The 19,019-nt window shown below is 39.0% G+C and overlaps 1 protein-coding gene across 1 annotated transcript in view; it reads left to right on the top strand.

Moving 5' to 3' along the window:
* ATP13A5 (ATPase type 13A5) overlaps positions 1-19,019 on the top strand; it is a 207,555-nt gene that overhangs the window by 75,502 nt on the left and 113,034 nt on the right. The window contains exons 12-14 of the mRNA XM_006898539.1: positions 4,353-4,541; positions 13,541-13,602; positions 17,354-17,504. Of these exons, the coding sequence (XP_006898601.1) occupies positions 4,353-4,541; positions 13,541-13,602; positions 17,354-17,504 (402 nt within the window). The remainder of the gene's footprint in view (positions 1-4,352; positions 4,542-13,540; positions 13,603-17,353; positions 17,505-19,019) is intronic.

Here is a 19,019-nt window from a genome sequence, read left to right as displayed (position 1 = left end):
TTTCAGTTTGGATGACTTTCTTTAGATATGTAATAATAGTGGAAGAGGAAGGATATATAAAAATGTCCTTTGAAGTCCTTTATATTTGTAGAATGTGATTCTGTTATAAACTGTGGAGTTTGTACAGGACGATATGCTGGGATCTTAGCATTTTTTTCTGGTAGAGGGGAACTTTTAATATGAAGGTCCAAACACAGGTATGAAACTGGGACCGGCTGATCTACTTACAATGTCCACACTTAGAGCACATAGACTTTCTACATGTGTGGAAGAAGAATATTGACAAACAAAGATACAGTTACAAGTATTTCTAAACAATGATTATGGGTGAAATTAAACTCTGGAGAGTCATTTGAAAGCTAAGTAAGCTTACAGAGTCTATTTCTAGAGCAGAGGAGAGCAGGGCACTTTGACACTAGTCGAGTAGAACCTTAAAAACAGTTATTAGGCAGAGGGTCAAAGCCACAGGGGTTGGATTTGAGGTAATATTCTAGTTTCATTTGGGGAAGCAGGGGCACTGAGCAGGAATGTCATACCAAACTCTCTCTTTGGTGCCAAGAAGCCCAAGCAGTGACTGGAAATTAAGTAGAACTCTCCATCCATCACACACTAAAACAGCAAGACCAATCTCTGACTTCATCTTTCTGTGGGTCAGAATCTATAGGCTGATTTGATTGGAGGGTCAAAGTTCCTCTGTGAGTGTGATTAGGAGAAACAGGGATTGGTGGAATTTGTAATCAGTCAAGTGGGCAAAAGATTACTGAATTTGAATATGACAAAAAATTTTAAAAAGACTGTACCTAAAATACTAACTTATTTTATGCAAGTATGGCAAGATTGTAAGAGTAGAATTATCATATCTGTCTAAAGAGCAGGAAAGGGAACATAGGTACACAGGGATGTTAGCATCATTCTGAAGGGGTCAGAGGGAGTGAGACTAGCACAGCCCATCACCACTCCAAAGCAGAAAGCAGATAAAGAGCCCATAGTCCAGACCCTCAGTACCTCTAGAGCCACACCAGCAGCAAGAGGTTTGTTTTCTCTTTGTTGACTCATAGTCTCACAGTTGTGGTACTAAGAATGGGCTTTATTAAAGAAGTTTATTAGAAAAGTAAATCCAAGTTTTAGCCCAGCAATCCCAAGGCAGGATTTATCAACTGGTGTAGGTTCTAGCTTCAGTTTAGCAAGTACCTTTCCCTTCCATCAACAAAGGCAAGAAAAGCAAAACCTTTAACTGTAGCCAGTACAAATGCAAGAAACTTCAGGTCATACCTTGCCATAATTTTTCCACAGTAGTGCTAGAGTCTGTCCACAACAAGCACCAGGATCTGGCTCTCTCTGGGTTTTGTGCTAATCTCCCTCAAGTTTGCAACCCAAATCCTGCTGCCACAAATCTTGCTACTCAGTGTGAGAAACTCTCTTATCCTAGTCCCACAGCTGTAGATAATTTGCAAGAATCTGTGTCTGCAGGTGAGGTAGAGACCAGAGGAAGCTTAATGTAATGGCTTAAAGAAAGACAACTTTTAGGCTAACACCACAATATCTAAATTATGTTAAAAACATTGGTGAAGTCTCCTCTCCAGACCTACCTGGGATTCTGAATCCATGAAGGCCGACTCAATAATCAGCACATGGCCAAGTGCTTGAACCCTGGAACCAAACAGACAAAGATTCAGATTCTCACTATATAACTAGCATTTGATTTGGGGAAGTTATTTAAACTTTTTTCAGCATCAGTTTTCTCATCAATCACACGAGAAAATAACAATAGTAACATCAGAGGAGAAATGTGACATCAGGATTGAAGATAGACTCATCAACAACCTACATTATTCAGATAACACTGCCTTGCTTGCTAAAATTGAAGAAGAGCTGAAATACTAGCTACAAAAGCACAAAGACTGTAGTCTTCAATAAGCTCAACATGAAGAAGACAAAATATTCTCACCACTGGGCCAATTGGCAGCATCATGATAGATGGAGAAGATACTGAGGTTGTCAATCAATTACGGCTTGCTCGACCTCACAATCAACAGTCTTAACACCAGCAGTCAGGAAATCAAAAGACAAATTGCATTGGGAAAATCTGCCACCAGAGATCTCTCCAGAGTGCTATAGAGCATCTATGTCAGTGGTGGACAATGACTAAGAATGACAGAAGAAGAATTGATGCCTTCAAATTGTGGTGCTGAAGAAGAGTCTTAAAAGTACCATGGATTGCAAAGAAAACAAATAAGTCTGTCTTGGAGTGGGTGAAACCAAATCTCTCCTTGGAGGCAAGGATTTGGAAGTCTCACATGCTTTGGGCATGTGGCCAGGAGAAAGCAGTCCTTGGAGAAAGACATCATGCTCGAAAAAGTGGATGGACAGCACAGGAGAGGAAGACCCATGATAAGATGGATTGATACTGGGACAATGGCAGTTGGTGTGTTGGAATTAGTGAGACTGAATCAGGACAAGGATGAGTTCAGAGAAGCTGTACAGAGGGTCATTATGGGTCATAGGTGACTTGACAGCACGTAAAAATAACAACATTATGTTGGTTGGTTTTTATTTAGCCCTTTTATTTGTCTATTTATTTTGTCAAGAAGACCTTGTGGAGAGTCTTTGTATTTAAAAGTCAGTTCTTATATTTTGGAGGAACATTCTTCTAAGTGGTACAACACTCTTCTATCAATTTGCAGTACTAAGGTAATCTGGGATTACTGTTATATTGAACCTTGTGCCACTGGGCTGTCAGATGCCATAACAGTTACACATGGTGGACAGTGTTTGGTGGAGCTTCCAGTGTAAGACAGGTTTGGAAGCACGAGTGGCATCCACTACATGCATCTGGAAACTCTATGAACATTGAAAAATGACAATAGTTATAGAAAGACTTCAGATATTTTGTTCATAGGGTCACTATAAATCATGCTTGGCTCGATGGCAATCAACAACAACAGTGAATAAGGAGTTCCGTTAGTGATTCTGCTGGAGAAAGATGAGCAGTCTCCTCCCATATGATTTACAACTCTGGAAACCAGTTGGTGGGTCATCTGTAAGTCGGTTCTGATGCAATAGCAATGAGTTGCTGAATTTAATCAATATATAAAAGTATATCTAGATATACTATACAGAAATATATTAATTTTATTGGCTTTTATGTTATTTTGTTTATTTTTAAAATATTGGCTTCTCTACAGTTTATTACAAGGACATTGTTGGCTCAGTGTTATTATTCTCATCTTCCAAGTGGGAAACCTCCATTTAATTTTTGACCAATGCACTTCATGTGTATTGATACTATCAGCTACTCATGTGTGTTGAGTGCCCACAGAATAAACACATTGTCTCCCACCAAAGAAGACAGGAGTCCTCTGATCCCAGTTCCATATCCAACCTGACCTTCCCTGACTTTGTCTCTCTCCAATCAGATGCTTATCCTTTCTCTAGTCATCACATCTCCATCTTCTTGTTGTTAGATGCTTTTTAGTCACCTACAACTCATAGCAACCCTATGAACAACAGCTCTGAACCTTGTCCTATCCTGAGCCAATCTCACTGCCTTTGGCACACTTACCCACATTACCCCAATTATTGTGTTATTCCATTTCATTCAGGGTCTTCCTCTTCTATGCCCCCCCTCCACCCTTCCAAGAATGATGTTCTTCTCCAAGGACTGGTCCTTCGTGGAAATAGAACCAAAGTTATGTGAGACAGAGCTTCAAAATCCTTGCTTCCAAGGAGCAGCTTGGTTTCACCCTTTCCAGGACAGACCTGTTTGTTCTTGTGGTAGTCTGTGGAATGTTCAATACTCTTCTCCAGCACCACAACTCAAAAACATTGATTTCAGAGGCATTCAAAATACACAGTAGCCATCAGACATTTGTTGGGGGGTAGGCTGTGTGTTGCTTTGATATTGAACAAGGTTCTAGTTCAATGTCTAGACTAAGACTATGAAGAAACTTCTCAGGATCTGCTTTTGAAAATCAATTATTGAAAATCTTATGGAACAGAAGTCTTCTCTCTAGCAGAACATGAGGATAGAGTAGGGCAGAGAAGTGTTTTTCTCCATTATGGAAGGAGCTGTCATGAATTGGGGACTACATGATGATAGCCAGTAGTGATAACTTAGTTGATACCTATTAAGATCTTGGCATAATCTAGTGTTGTATATATTTTTAGATCAGATGATGTACTTATACTGTATACACTCTGTCCTACATGAAGGGCAGACTCACTGCCCTTGGAGGTCTATGCTTAGACCTCCAAGTCTACTATGGGGTGGCAAAAGGAGTGTACGGGAATGTCTACAGGTTGGGTGGTGGCCTGCTCTGCTGGGCTAACCTCTGTGTCCCTCCCTTCACCAGATCCCTTCAGGAGAAACCTTGCCCATGGCCCTACTGCTCCTCACCGTGACTGTCCCACCCGTACTGCCAGCCGCCCTCACCACAGGCATCGTCTATGCTCAGAAAAGGCTGAAGAAGAAGAAAATCTTCTGTATCTCCCCGCAGAGGATCAATATGTGCGGCCAGATAAACCTCGTGTGCTTTGACAAAGTATGATCTCAGCCTTCCACATGGGAGGGCAATGATTTCTAAGTTGGGAAGGGCCTCAGAGAATGCCTCCTCTAGCACCTTCATTTTGCAGAGAGGCCTCTGAGTCCAGGCATGGCTCAGAGTGCCAGAGCACAGTCTAGAAGGCCACTTCCCTGGGCTCCAAGGTCATGCCTCAGATATCACATTATGAGCTTTGTCCCTGTGAAATGAAATATTTTGGGGCCTGTTCTGGATATTGTGTTTCAAATCAATTTCTTACTATAATAACTCCTCTGACTGACTGGCTTTTTCAGTTGTGTGTGTTTTGGTTGGTTTTTTTTTTTTTTATTTTTCTTTATTGTGTGACTGGCTTTTTTTTTAGGGGGGAAACTGAAGAACATTTTGTTCCCTGTTGAGCTCTGGTGAGGTAAGGAGTTGCACTGCTTACCCTAACGCCGGAGGATCAAATCTACCAAGTACTTGTAGAGAGAAAGATGGGCAGTCTCCTTCCATGTGATGTACAGCCTCTGAAAACCCCCTGGAGGGTCAGCTATGAGTCAGTTGTGGCTCGATGGCACATAACAACGGCCACATGGTGCTTTGTGAGCTTTAGCATAGTCCTTTCTCTTGCTCTGCCTTTTTTAAGGAAAGGCAGGGAGTGGACAGTGCTGTGTAATTGTACTCTCTTCTTTGCTCTCACAAAATAAGTAGGGAAAGGAAGTAGAGCGAGTAGGGAAAAGAGAAATGTAGCCAATAAAGCCAGTGCCATACATTGGAGACCTTAGTGGAGATAGGAGTGAAGCTACCACTGGTAAAAGGTCACCTTTGAGCTGTTGCTTTGATTGTTAGGTAAACTAAAAGGAGAAGACAGGTCTCAGGCTCAAAGGAGAGTATTTTCAACACTCAGGGATGTGAAAGGTCTAGAATGGTCAGAGAACAGAGTACAGTGGACTGTGCCTAGACTCTATGTAGGAAATGAAACTAGAGAGGAAAAAAAAAATCTTTGTAATTAAAACCCCTTGTGCCAGACTAAGGAGGCTGGGCTTGTTTTGATGAAAAACTCCTGGCACTTTTGTAGATTGGTTTTGTTTATTTCATCTGAGACAAGAGGGACACAGGATTGAGACAAGACAACTGTTTGAAGGCCATTTAGGGTCATAAGCAGAGACCGCTGGCAGACCTAGACAGTGAGAGTGCAGAGGACAAAGGAAAGAGTAAGGAGACACTCATGGAGCAGATGTGACGAGTCTCTGTCACTAGTTGAAGGTGACATTATCTTTTAGATTGTTTCTGTTTAATCACTGTGTGTTTTGTTTCTCAAGGAAGGTCTTTATCTCTACCAGTGATGAAATAGAAGATTAACTTAACAGTAGCTTCAGTTTAAGTCCAAAATGTCCCTTAGACAATTTTTAGCAAGCGTATTTCAGTTTCTACTCTGCAGATTTACAAACATCTAGTACAGGAGGAAGATGGATAAAATATGTCTTTACCAATCTGCGGGTTTCTGGAACTAATATTCTCATGAGGGTGTTCATTTATTTATTTTTTTTTAACTGAAAATCTTTTCTTCTGCTTCTTCACTTGCTCCTCTGTCAGACCGTCTGCAGGAATGTTTTGGGGTGAAGCTTGCTTGGTCAAGCTCTCAGCAGCAGAAGTGCCTCAAATAATGCAAAGAACTGTTGATTTGAAATTACCCAAATGTGAAATCTAATCCTGAGTTTTACGTGAAATTTCCGTGTGGCGTTTCAAGATAAGAAGGCTGAAATATAATGATCTCCAGTTTTCCTTCCAGCTTTTACAGAATCATGCTCTATTAGCATGACCTTGAAATGACGCACCTCAGGATTAGTTGTACCTGCTTTCCCACATGCTTTTCTAATTCACGCATATTTTGTTACCAAGTTCTTTAAAGAAGTACACACCTTTTTCACAGAATTCAACCCAAGCCTGGGTTGTTTTTTGTGAGTTTTGTTGCTTTTTATAATTTTTTATTGTGATTTTAATGAAAAGTAGCAGAAAACTTGGTTTTAATTCATTCACTGTTGAACATTTTCCTCCCTACCCCTAAACCCAATTTCCTTTTCTCTTTAAAGAAAAAAAAAATCATTCAATTTTGCACAACTTTTTCTCCCTGCCCCCACCCCCTACCCGTCAACCTTGCTATGCACCTCTTATTCTGGACTGTTGCCATGTAAATAATGCAAAATCATATATTTCCTTTAAAACTATTCTTTCCCTCATCTGTATCAATGCAGTGTTCATTATTTACTCCCTCTTTTCTTAGTTTCCCTACAACTCTCAATGTCAGTCCTGTTTTATAACAGTGGCACTATGCAGTATTTGTACTTTTGTGACTGAGATATTTCACTCAGCATAATGTCCTCCATGGTCATCAATTTTGTATAATATTTTATGAGTTCCTTGTTTATCAGTGCTGCATAGTATTCCACTGTATGGATATACCACAGTTCCTCTATCCATTCATTCATTTGTTGATGGGCACTTAGTTTGCTTCTATCTCTTTGCTATTGCAAACAACACAGTAATAAACATGGGTGTGCATATCTGTTTGGGTGTAAATTCTAGTTTCTTTAGGGTATATTCCCAGTAGTGGTATTGCTGGGTCAAATGGTATTTTTGTTTTTCAAACTTTAGAGTAAATACCATACTGCCTTCCATAGTGATTGAACCATTTTATACTCCCACCAGTAGTGAAGAAGGGTTTCAATTTTTCCACAACCTTGCCAGCATTTTTTGTTTGCTCCTCTGTTGAACATTGCTATTGTTACTGGTATCTAACAGTTGTTTTGATTTGCATCTCTTTGATAGCTAGGGATTTTTGAAATTTTTTTCATTTGTTTGTTTGCCATCTGAATGTTTTCTGTGGTGAAGTGTCTGTTCATACCTTGTGCCCATTTTGCATCTGGGTTGTTTTGCAATTGGTTGTTGTGGATCTCTAGTATTCTGGAAATTCTAGACGTAAGTCCTTTATCAGACGTCATTACCAAAAAGTTTTCACAGTCTGTGGCTTTCTTTTTTTCCTTGTTGGAGAAGTTGGTTTTTTGTTTTCTTTTTTTCTTTTTGTTTTGTTTGATGTACATAGGGATTTGATTCTTAGAAGGTCCTATTCATCAGTTTGATTCGTTCCTAGTTGTAGATTTTTCAGGATGTTTGGAGGACTTTCATGTTGTAGATTAGGGCTTCTAGAGTTCTTCCAGTCTTTTCCTTGATGAAATTTATAGTCCATGGTTTTAGTCCTAGGTCCTTGATCCACCTTGAGTTGGTGTTTGTGTATGGCATGAGGTGTGGGTCTTGCTTGAGTTTTCTACAGATAGTTTTTCAATTTTGCCAACACCATCTGTTAAAGAGGCTTTCGTTTCCACACTTAACTGATTTAATTTCCTTGTCAAAAATCAGTTGACTAGAGGTAGATGAACTGATTTCTGGGTTCTCAAATCTATTCCATTGATCTATGTGTCAGTCATTGTACAAATACTAGACTTTCTTGGCCACTGCGACTCTGTAGTAGGATTTGAAATCAAGAGTGCTTTGCTTTTCAGGGTCTCTTTCCATTCCAGGTGAAATTGGAAATTGCCTTTTCCATCTCATTGATGAAAGGAATTGGTATTCGTATTGGGGTTTCATTGAACTTGTAGATTGCCTTTGAATTGTCAGATTCACAATATTAAGTCTTTCTATCCATAAACATGGTATATCCTTTCATTTCTCTAGATTTTTTTCTTGTAGTAATGTTTTGAAATTTTCTTTCAACAAGTATTTTAAATTTCTAGTTAGATTTACTCCCAAGTATTAAATCTTGTTGTTAGCTATTGTGATGGGTATTGTTTTTCTTAGCTCCAGTTCTGTATACTCTTTGTCAACATAAAGAAATTCAGTTGATTTTTTATGTTGATATTGTATCCTGCCACTTTGCTGAATTGGTAGACTATGTCTAGTAGTTCTCTTGCTTTGTCTTTAGGGTTTCTAAGAATAGTATCATATAATCTTCATATAGAGATAATTTTACCTCCTCTTTGTCAGTTTGGATATCTCTTATTTCCTTCTTTTGTCTTATTGCTGTTGCTAAGACTTCCAGTATAATATTGAATAGGAGAGGTGATAGTGAGCAGTTTTGTCTAGTTCCTATTCTCAGAAGGAATGCCTTTAATTTCTCTCCATTGAGAATGATGTTGACTTTTTACTTGATTGAGGAAATTCCCCTCTACTCCTATTTATTTGACAGTTTTAATAAGGAAAGTGGGTTGGATTTTGTCAAAGTCCTTTTCTGTTTCGATTGATAGGATTATGTTGTTCTTGTTCTTTGCTTTGTTAATATGATGAATGACACTGATTAATTTTCTTAGGTTGAAACCATCCTTGCATACCTGTTATGAATTCCACTTGGTCATGGTGAATTATTTTTCTGATGTATCTTTGGATTCTATTGGCCAGGATTTTTTTTTTTCCAGGATTTTTGCATCTATGTTCCTGAGAGATATTGGCCTATAGTTTTTTTATTTTGGTGGTGTCTTTACCTGGTTTGGTATCAAGGATATGTTTGCTTCATAGAATGAGCCTGGGAGCATTCTATCTGATTCTATTTTCTGAAATAGTTTCTGTAGAATTGGTGATAGTTCTTTTCTTAATGTTTGATAAGAGTCTCTTGTAAAACCATCTGGTTCAGGGCTATTTTTGGCTGGAAGTTGTTTTATTACATTTTCAAATTCTTCTTTTGTAATGGGTCTGTTCCAGTGTTCAATTTTGGTTGGTTTCAGTTTAGGTAGATTGTGAATGTCTAAGTATTTGTCCATTTTCTCTAGGTTTTCATATTTTTTTAGTATAGTTTTTCCATAATATTCCATTGTTAGTCTTTTTCTTTTACTTTATTCTGTTATGATGTTGCCCATTTCATCTTTATTTGGATTATTTGTGTCTTTTCTTTTATTATTTTTGCTAGTGGTTTGTTGATTTTATTGAACTTTTCAAAGAACCAACTCCTAGTTTTGTAGATGGTTTCAATTGGTTTTCTGTTTTCCATTCATTTATTTCTACCTTGTCCTTTGTAATGATTTTTTAGTTGAAATCTATTTTATCAAAGATGAATATTGCTACTCCTGCCTTTTTTCTCATTGCCATTTGCTTGGAATATTTTTCTCCACCCTTTGATTTTTGGTCTTTCAGTTTTCAGGTGTGTATTTTGTAGACAGTATTTTGATGGATTTTCATTTTTTTATCCAATTTGCTACTGTTTTCCTCTTCAGTGGTGCATTTAAACTACTCACATTCAGTGCAACTGTTGAGAGGCAAAGTTTTATTGCTATAATTTTGTAGGGTTCTTTTTGTTCTTGTTTCTGCTTACTGGGGTCCGTGCTGCTTTCTGTGGCATCTCTGTAGTAAGGATTTCTCACAGTGTTTCCTGGAACACTGGTCTTGTTTTTATAAACTCCCTTAGGTTGTGGTTTTCTGGGACTATCTTGATCTCTCCTTCATATCTGATGAAATTTTTCTGGGTACAGTATTCTTGGTTGACAATTGTATTCTTGAGTATTTCATACATGCCATTCCACTGTCTTTTTGCTTGCATGGTTGCTGCTAAGAATTTGGCACTTAATCTTATTTGCTCTCCCTAATAGGTTACTCTTCATTTCTTCCTAGCTGCTTTGAGAATTCTCTTCTTTGGTTCTTGCAAACTTGACTATGACATGCCTTGGTATTTTTATTTTGGGGTCTATTCTACTTGGTGTTCACTCAGCCTCTTGAGTATGTATTCTTTCATTCTTCATTATGCCTGAAAAGTTTTCTTCTAGTGGTTCTTCCATAACTTTCTCAGTTCCTTTACCTGCTTCTTCCTGTTCTGGGATTCCAATTATGTGCATGTTATTCCTCTTGATTGTGTCACACATTATTCTTAGGCTTTCTTCTTTTTCTTTCCTTTTTGATTCTGCTTTTTGTTTTAGTAGGTCTGTGGTGACAATTCTATCTTCTATTTTGCTGGTCTATATTCCATCTCTTCAACTCTGTTCATATGCCCCTCTAATATATTGACAGTATCTGAAATATTGATCCTCATATTCTGGATCATGGTTTCTTGTTTTCCCAGAGCTTCTAATGCCTCCTTTTTTAAATCTGCATTGTCTTGGATTGTGGTGTTTTGTGTTTTTGTTTTTTGGGGTTTTTTTTTGTTTTGCTTTGTTTTTTTGTTGTTATTTTTAATGTTTCTCTTGGTTTTTGCTTACAGAGTCCTGTAATTCTTTGAGTTTGTCTTTCACCCATTGAAAATATTCAGTCATTGTTCTTTTGAAGTCTGTGTCATAAAATTCCATCAAACTTTCTGGCTTCAGGAAATGCACTGATACTGTTTAGCTTTGGGGAGGTAATATTTTGTTTTAGGTTTGTGTAGGGGTGAGGTTTTCTGTTTCTTCTGTGCTATTGCTGTGGTAGAGTTTTTTAAGCTGGAAGTATTAGCAAGTTCTTGGTCTGATAACCTTGGCTCAGGATATCACTGCTTGATAGGAGGGCAGGTAACTACCCTGCCTGAGTTTCTCTGATTTTTTGACTCAAGGGAAGACTTGCTTCAGTTGGGGAGAGATATGGCCTATGAATTAGCAGCCTTCTCTGTCAGGGAATTGCTGTAGCTAGGTGGGTCCAAAGTGCCTGAGGCTAAGGGCAGCTCAAGCTCTAAGAGATGGAGGAAATGGCTCATCTGTGATATTGGTGTCACTGGCACAATTCAGAGGGGCAGCAGTAAGTGGTTATCCAGACAGCAGAACTAGGACATCTGGGTGATGGGCAGGCACATTCAAGTGGCAGTGCAAAGGTGGTCCAGGTGATACGGCAAAGGATTTCAGACAGAGGGGTGCTTGGTGCTCCAGATGATGGGGCCACAGTCTAGTGCTTCCAGCAGAAGAGTCTTCCAGGCCACACTAAGAAATTTTTAAGACATATACTTAGCTAATGGACTGGAAGAAGTTCACACACAGTTTGGCGCTGTGCAGTGGACTTATTATTTTTTTTTGTACGTGTTAAATTTGCCTCTTCTATCTTATTCCCATTAGAGTAATAAATATAATTCTATTTTCTTACTAATTACTTTTATTATTACAAAGGTCATTTTTTAAAAGAGGAAAAAGAATGGTTCCATTTTTGTTTTGTGCTAGTCATTATCTGCTGTCACATTTGATATATAGATGATCATAAAAATAATTATTAAGAAAGCATTTCAATTTGAATTAAGTTGCTAACTCTTTTTGAAACAGAACAACTCAACGGGATTGGGAGTCTAAACATAGGGGATGAGGCACTGTATCATAAAATGTAGGAGGGAAATGAATCACGTAGATGATTCTTTAAGGAATAATTCTCATGAGTATGTTAGCAGTCTGTGAAGTCCAAATGGTTTCATGAAACCAAGGACCTTAATTTTTTAATCTAGAACTTGAGTGTGAGTTCTGTTTTACCACATGCTTTGTAGCATTCACTTAGAAGTTCTAGTCAAGTGGTAGACTACAAAAATCTGGGTTCCATATGCCTCTCTACACTACATAGTACTTTTTAAAAAATAGCTGCAATTGGGTAAATTTCACTCAAGGTGATTACATATATGTCAGAGTGTTATGCTCTGTAGAGTTTTCAATGGCTTGTTTTTCATACGTAGATCCTGAAGCCCTTCTTCTGAGGCCCCTCTGATATAGGTCACTGGGAATCTCCAAACTGTGGTTTCATTGCCAAGCACATAAATCAGTCCCTCAGCATCCTTTTCAGCACCCAGGACTCTACACTGTGCCCACAGACTGCTCATTCGCCTCTGAGAGTGTCTATGTGTTCTACTCAATTATAACAATCTGAAGCACTTGCAAGCCCTTCCCTATAAACATCATGCTAATGTAATGTAGTGTAGTGGTAGAAAATTCCATTTATTAGAAAACTAGAAAAGTTAGTGCCAGATACTTGTTTCTGTGGGTCAAATTAAAAGACCTGAGATGCCAGTGTTGAAACAGAATACTCAGCTTTGTAATGCTCCACTCAGCCTTGATAGTGGTAAATAGCTCATAGTTCAACTTCACTTAGTCTAACTTGGTGTTAAGTAGCACTAATGTTGTTAACTGAGTGCATAAAGACACTAAGGTCTGTAATTAATGGACAACTGTGAAGCAATGAGGAAATGAAAAGTGCTGTGATAGTTCCATTTTGCTTTGCTCTTTTACATTATCTGACAAATACTCTCCCATAATACCGAAAATCCAATCTCCCTCCATTTTTTTGCACGTTCTAACAATAAAAGTCATTCGTGGGCATTAATTAATACATATTATTAGCACTTAGTTTCTCTCTATACACTCAAAGCCCTCTATCAACATTTCATTATCAATCTGTACAGTCACCGTGTCACCCATATTTTTAGAAAATTGCTGGGAAACAGATGGCAAACTGTGAACCAAACAATCTTGCAAAGAAAAGGGGGAAAACAATCCCTAGCTTTCCTATAGAAAAATAGAAAGTGCCAGCTAAAATGTGAGACTCAAGTTAGGTCTTGTTGGATCTCCATTTAAGCAGCCTTTCCCATTTAGCAATAAGAGAAGTCACAATAGAGGGGAAAAAAACCACAATACAGCCATGTCATTTCTTTTCCATAGTGACATGAATAATGTCATTATCAACAGGGTCCTTTTAGGATCACCTGTTGACTGCTGATCTGCCTTTTGAATTGTTGTTGTTGTTGTTTATTGTTGAGTCAGCATCCATAGCTGACCCTCTAGTTGGCTTGTAACAGAGTTAATAAATCACACAGGAAGAGATTGCCCATCTTTCTTCTGAAGAGCAGCTGGTGGACTTGAACTGCGCACCTTTGCATTGACAGTGCAATTCTTTACCACTAAGCCACCATACCCTTTCTAAAATTAGTCTGATGCTTTGTTCTACTAGATCTACTGTAATTTCTTGGAAGCTTGAGTTTAGTTTAAATCAAAATGTTATTAAAAATTTTAAATCCTATGCTAATCCTACTTTTAATGTTTATTCAGACTGGGACTCTTACAGAAGATGGCTTGGACCTCTGGGGGGCAGTCCCTACTGCTGAAAACTGGTAGGTCCTTTACTGAAAAGGGAATTAGTACTTGGTGGGCTTTGCTTAGATTTGATAAGCAAATCTATCACTTTCGTATGATGTTGTTATATGCTGGCAAGTCCACTGCAACTCATAGTTACCCTATGAACAATAGTTCTGAACTTTGCCCTATTCTAAGCCAATCTCACTGTCTCCAACTACCTTCCTCTATTACCCCAGTTATTTTATAAATTCATCTCATGCAGGGTCTTTATCTTCTGCACTGACGTTCTACCTTCCAAGTATGATGTCCTTCTTCAAGGACTGGGCCCTCTGGGAAACATGCCCAAAGAATGTGAGATGGAACTTGAAGATCCTTGCCTCCAAAGAGCAACTGGGTTTCATCATTTCTAGGACACACTTGTTTGTTCTCTTAGAAGTTCCGTGGTATGTTCAATACTCTTTTCCAGCACCTCAGCTCAAAGGCATCAATTGTAATTCTTTCATCCTTACTCACTGTCCAGCTTTCGGATGAATAGTGAAGTAATTGCAAAGACCAGGGCCTGGATCAGGCACACTTTAGTCTCTAGACTGACATTATTGCTCTTCAGCACTTTGGGGATGTTCCTGAAGTAGATTTTCTCAATGCAACTCATCTTTTGATTTCATAACTGCTCATGCCAAAGGTGTCTATTGTGGACCTGAGCAAGATGAAATTAACAATCTCAATCTCTTCTCCATCTATCATGATGCTGCCAATTGACCCAGTGGTGAGAATATTTATTTTCTTGATCCTGAGCTTCGATCCACACTGTTTGACACTACAGTCCTTAACCTTCTGCAACAAATACTTCAGGTTCTCCTCAGTTTCAATAAGCAAGGTTGTTTCATCTGCATAATGCAGGTTATTTATGAGTCTTTCTACAGTCCTAATGCCACATTCCTTTTCATAAACTTCAACCTTTCAATGATCTGTTCCTTATATAGATTCAAAAGGTATGGAGAAATGACACAATGCTGACACACCCTTTTCTTGATTTTAAACCATGCAATGTTTCCTTGCTTTGTTCTGACGACTGCTTCCTGGTTTAAATGTAGGCTTTGTATAAGCACAATCAAGCGTTGTAGGATTCTTAGTCTTCCCAATGTTAGCAATAGTTTGTTGTAATCTACACAGTCAAATGCCTTTGTATAGTCAATAAAGCACAAATAGATATTCTTCAATTTGCTTTCAACCAAGATCATCTGACTTGGTGCTCTTTGCTTTCAGCCAAGTTTCATCTGACATTGGTTGTGATGTGCCTAGTAGTATGGCCTCTTCTAAATCCAGCTTGTACTTCTGATAGTTCTCAGTCGATATACTCTTTAGTTGTTTTTTAATAATCTTCAGTAGAATTTTACTTGTGTGTGCTATTAGTGATAGTGTTCAATTATTTCTGCACTCTAGTGGATCACCCTTTTTTTTTGAATGGTTGCGATTTATTCGCATCTATCTCTTCCATTCAAATTAAATTCTAGACCAATAGGCAGTGTTATTATGGATGGAGAGGATATTGAAACTGTCAGCAGCTTAATCTTGCTTGAATCCACAATTAACACCCTTAATACAAGCAGTCAGAAAATAAGGAGACACATTGCACTAGGAAAATCTGCAGTTAGGGACCTTTCCAAATTATTGAGGAGTAGTGATATCAGTTTGAGGACTAAAGTGCATCTGTTCAGGCCATAGTGTTTCTAATTACTAGCTATTCACCCAAGATCTGAACAATGAAAAATGATGACAGAAAAAAATTGATGCCTTTGAGCATCAGTTGGAGAAGAGCACTGAACATCCCATGAATGGCCAAGAAAACAAACAGATATGTCTTGGAAAGGGTGCAGCTGGAGTGCTCTTTGGAGGTAAGAATGATGAGTCTTTGCCTTACATACTTAGGACATGTTGCCAGGAGGTCCTGTTTCTCAGAGAGGGACATGACGTTGGGAAAGGTGGAGGGTTAGTGATGAAGATGAAGACCCTTAATCAGGTGGATAGCTATGGTGACTGTGCAATGGACTCTTGTGTGTACTCTCTTGCAGAGCTGTGTATGAGTTAAAACCACAGATCTCAATGCTACAAGCCAAGCACTTAACCACCAAGCTTGATGCCACCAAGTTCCATGGGTGCTGAAAATTTTTTGAGAATAAAACCAACTTCGTGTTGCTGTTATGTGTTATTGAGTCAGAATCAACTCAGCTAACTTTCCAGTAGGTTTTCAAAGGCTGTAAATCACACAGGAGATGGTTGCCTATCTTTTTCAGGAACAGCAGCTAGTGGACTTGAGCTATGTGCTTTTGGTTTGGAAGGACAACTCCTTGCCACTAAGTTCTCTAAGATGGAAGGAGAACAACGTAAAACAAAACAAAACAAAACAAAACAAAAACAACAACAACAAAACAAAACCAAACTCACCACCACCACCACCAAAAATCCGACAGTCCATACTATAAGAGGAAAACAGATCTTAGCTGTAGAAGGTGAAAATCAGAATTTCAGGAAAAGAGGGCAAAGTCCATGAATTACTTTACTTAACTAGAACCACCACACTGTCTTTCCAACCACTCCCCACTACCTCATTAATCTAGAGACATCTTTTCTGTGGTGTATAGCTGTCTGGAGCCCAACTCTGCATAATTTGCAGGTGTCAGCACTGTGCTAACACCTTTGCCCGGTGTGTCCACTATGTAGGCTGACCCTAAATTACAGGAAAAAATGCTCTGTGATCACATCCAAGGCCTCTGACATCATATATATATGTATATGTGTATATATATGTGTATATATATGTACATATATACATATATATGTACATATATATACATATATAGAGAGAGAGAGAAAGAGAGAAAATTAATGTGTCAGTGGCAAACGAACGCTTTTGTATGGATCACACTAATGACAGAATATTCTAGTCAGAAAATGAGAAAACCAAGTGAGCAGAGTCTCAAAGACAGGGGGACTCCTGCATAAGTGCAGAAATAGCAAGACATTTAGTTTGAAGACACTGTAGGGAATAAAGAATGTTTGTGTGAATTGAAGGTCTAAGGTAAGTTGTAGTTGGAGTGGGTTATTGTGGTTAGGAGCTGTGAAGTACAACTCATAGCAATCCTATGAAGAATAGGGCTGAGCTGTCCTAGCCTGTGCCACCCTCATCATCTCTGACACAATTAAGCCCATTGCTAGATTGTGCCAGTTCATCTCATTGAGGATCTTCCCCTTTCACTGACCCTTGCCTTTCTAAGCATGGTGTGCCTTTTCAATGAACAGCCTCTCCTAGCAATATATCTAAAGTATGTGAGATGAAGTTTCACCATCCTTGCCTCCAAGAAGCATTCTGACTGTACTTTTTTTCAAGATATATCGGTTTGTTCTTCCAAATATCGATATATCAATTTGTCCATGGAATACTCAGGACTCTTCTGCAACACCACCATTGATGCTCAAAAGGCATCAATTCTTCTATCCCTATTGAGCTCTCAGATGGTCATGGCTTGAATCAGGCACATCTTAGTATTCAAATGAACATCATTGTTCTTCAGTCTTTTGGAGAGGTCCCTGACAGCAGACTTGCCCAGTGCAATATTTCTCCTGATTTCCTGACTGGCTGGCTAAGCAGTCTGGGGTTTATCAGGTAGTGCTTGGGGAGCCATTGAAAGGGTCTAAGCAAAGAGGTTGCACTCTACCTTCATGGGATTTTAAGGATGGGAATGAGTTTACTGATGACCTTAAATTATTAATTAACTTTTCTGCCAGTTTCCAGGAAGTCCATATCTTTACCTCCGGCAAGGCTTTGCCATGGGGACCCTTGTGTGCAGCCATGGCCAGCTGTCACTCTCTGATCCTTCTCGATGGAACCATCCAGGGAGACCCACTTGACCTCAAAATGTTTGAGGGTACTGCCTGGGTAAGGCAATAGTTTCTTGCTATCATTGAATTAGAGCAATCTGAAGAAACCCTTATTGGGACCACTAAAGCTTTTCCAACCTAGGTAACCATTTAGCGAAGATTCAGATGAATGCTTAAAAGAATATTTGTTCTGACCAGTGTCTCCAAAGAACTCTGTAGATGAGTGCAATATAAAATAGGATCCCACAATCAAATACATTTGACAGCTGCTGTTCAAACAAGTAAAACAGATTTCCTACTTGTAAGATTTCTTGAATATATTGGAGTGTATTACAAATATTCATGAGAGGAATGTGATATGCCCCATTTATCAAATCTATTTACTACACAAAATTTTATTGACAGATAATATCATTGTACAAATGTTTCCCAGAACATTCTCAGAAAAATAACAGTCTAGAGGTATCCAGTAGAACTTTCTGCAACGATGGCAGTATATCTATACTGTCCTATATAGTAGTCACTTGTCAAAAGTGACAATGGAATACTTGAAATGCGGCAATGTTACCAAGGAATGGAATTTTTTACTTTAACTTAGTTTATGTAGCAGTGAAAACTTCTCTATTGGGCAGCGTGAATCTAGATGCCAAACTAGAGGACACTTGTTATTATGTGCCGTTGAGTTGTATGCAACTCATGGCGACCCTGAGTACAATCCTGCTCTATCCTGTGCCAATCTCACTGTCTCTCACATACCTACCTCATTACCTCCATCACTGAATCAATTTCATTGAGGGTCTTCTTCTCTTGTACTGTCTCTCCAACTTTCCAAGCATGATGTCCCTCTCCAAGGATTGTCCTTCTTTGCAACATGTTCAAAGTATGTCAGATGAAACTTTAGAATCCTTGCCTCCAAGGAGCAGCCTGGTTTCACCCTCTCTAGTGCAAACCTGTTTGTTTTCCTGGCAGTCCATGATATGTATATTCAATGCTCTTCTCCAGCACCACAGCTTAAAGGCATATATTCTCCTTCCATCATCCCTAGTCATCATCTTCAGCCAATTCAATTATCTGAGCTGAATGTGAATGAAAATGGAAAGATATAAACCTCTCCTGGGGGTGTCAAGATATGATGGGAAGATTTTGGGAATGTCCCAATCGTTAATTGCATGGCCCTGAACCTGATAGTGGAATCTAAGTCTGTCACCTCCTTTGTACATTTGGAGTGGGCTTTGAGATTATGATCCCACAGGATCTTTGAATACTAGTTGTTGTTGTTGTTATGTGCCGTTGAGTCGTTTGCGACTCGTAGCGACCCTATGCACAACAGCCCTAAACCCTGCTCTATCCTGCACCAACCGTACTGCCTCCAACACACCCATCCCAATTACCCCAGTCACCGAATCAATCCATCTCATAGAGGGTCTTACCCTCCTGTGCTGTCCCTCCACTCTCCCAAGCATGATGTCCCTCTCCAAGGACCCGTCCTTCCTGGCAACATGTCCAAAGTATGTCAGACGAAGCCCCAGAATCCTTGCCTCCAAGGAGCAGCCTGGTTTAATCCTCTCCAAGA

This window comes from Elephantulus edwardii, unplaced genomic scaffold (assembly GCF_000299155.1).
Source record: "Elephantulus edwardii isolate Elephantulus edwardi_28Jun2011 unplaced genomic scaffold, EleEdw1.0 scaffold00232, whole genome shotgun sequence".
In the NCBI taxonomy this organism is placed as follows: domain Eukaryota; kingdom Metazoa; phylum Chordata; class Mammalia; order Macroscelidea; family Macroscelididae; genus Elephantulus; species Elephantulus edwardii.
The sequence above is the reverse complement of the archived record's forward strand: the minus strand, read 5'-3'. Positions and strand labels throughout refer to the sequence as shown.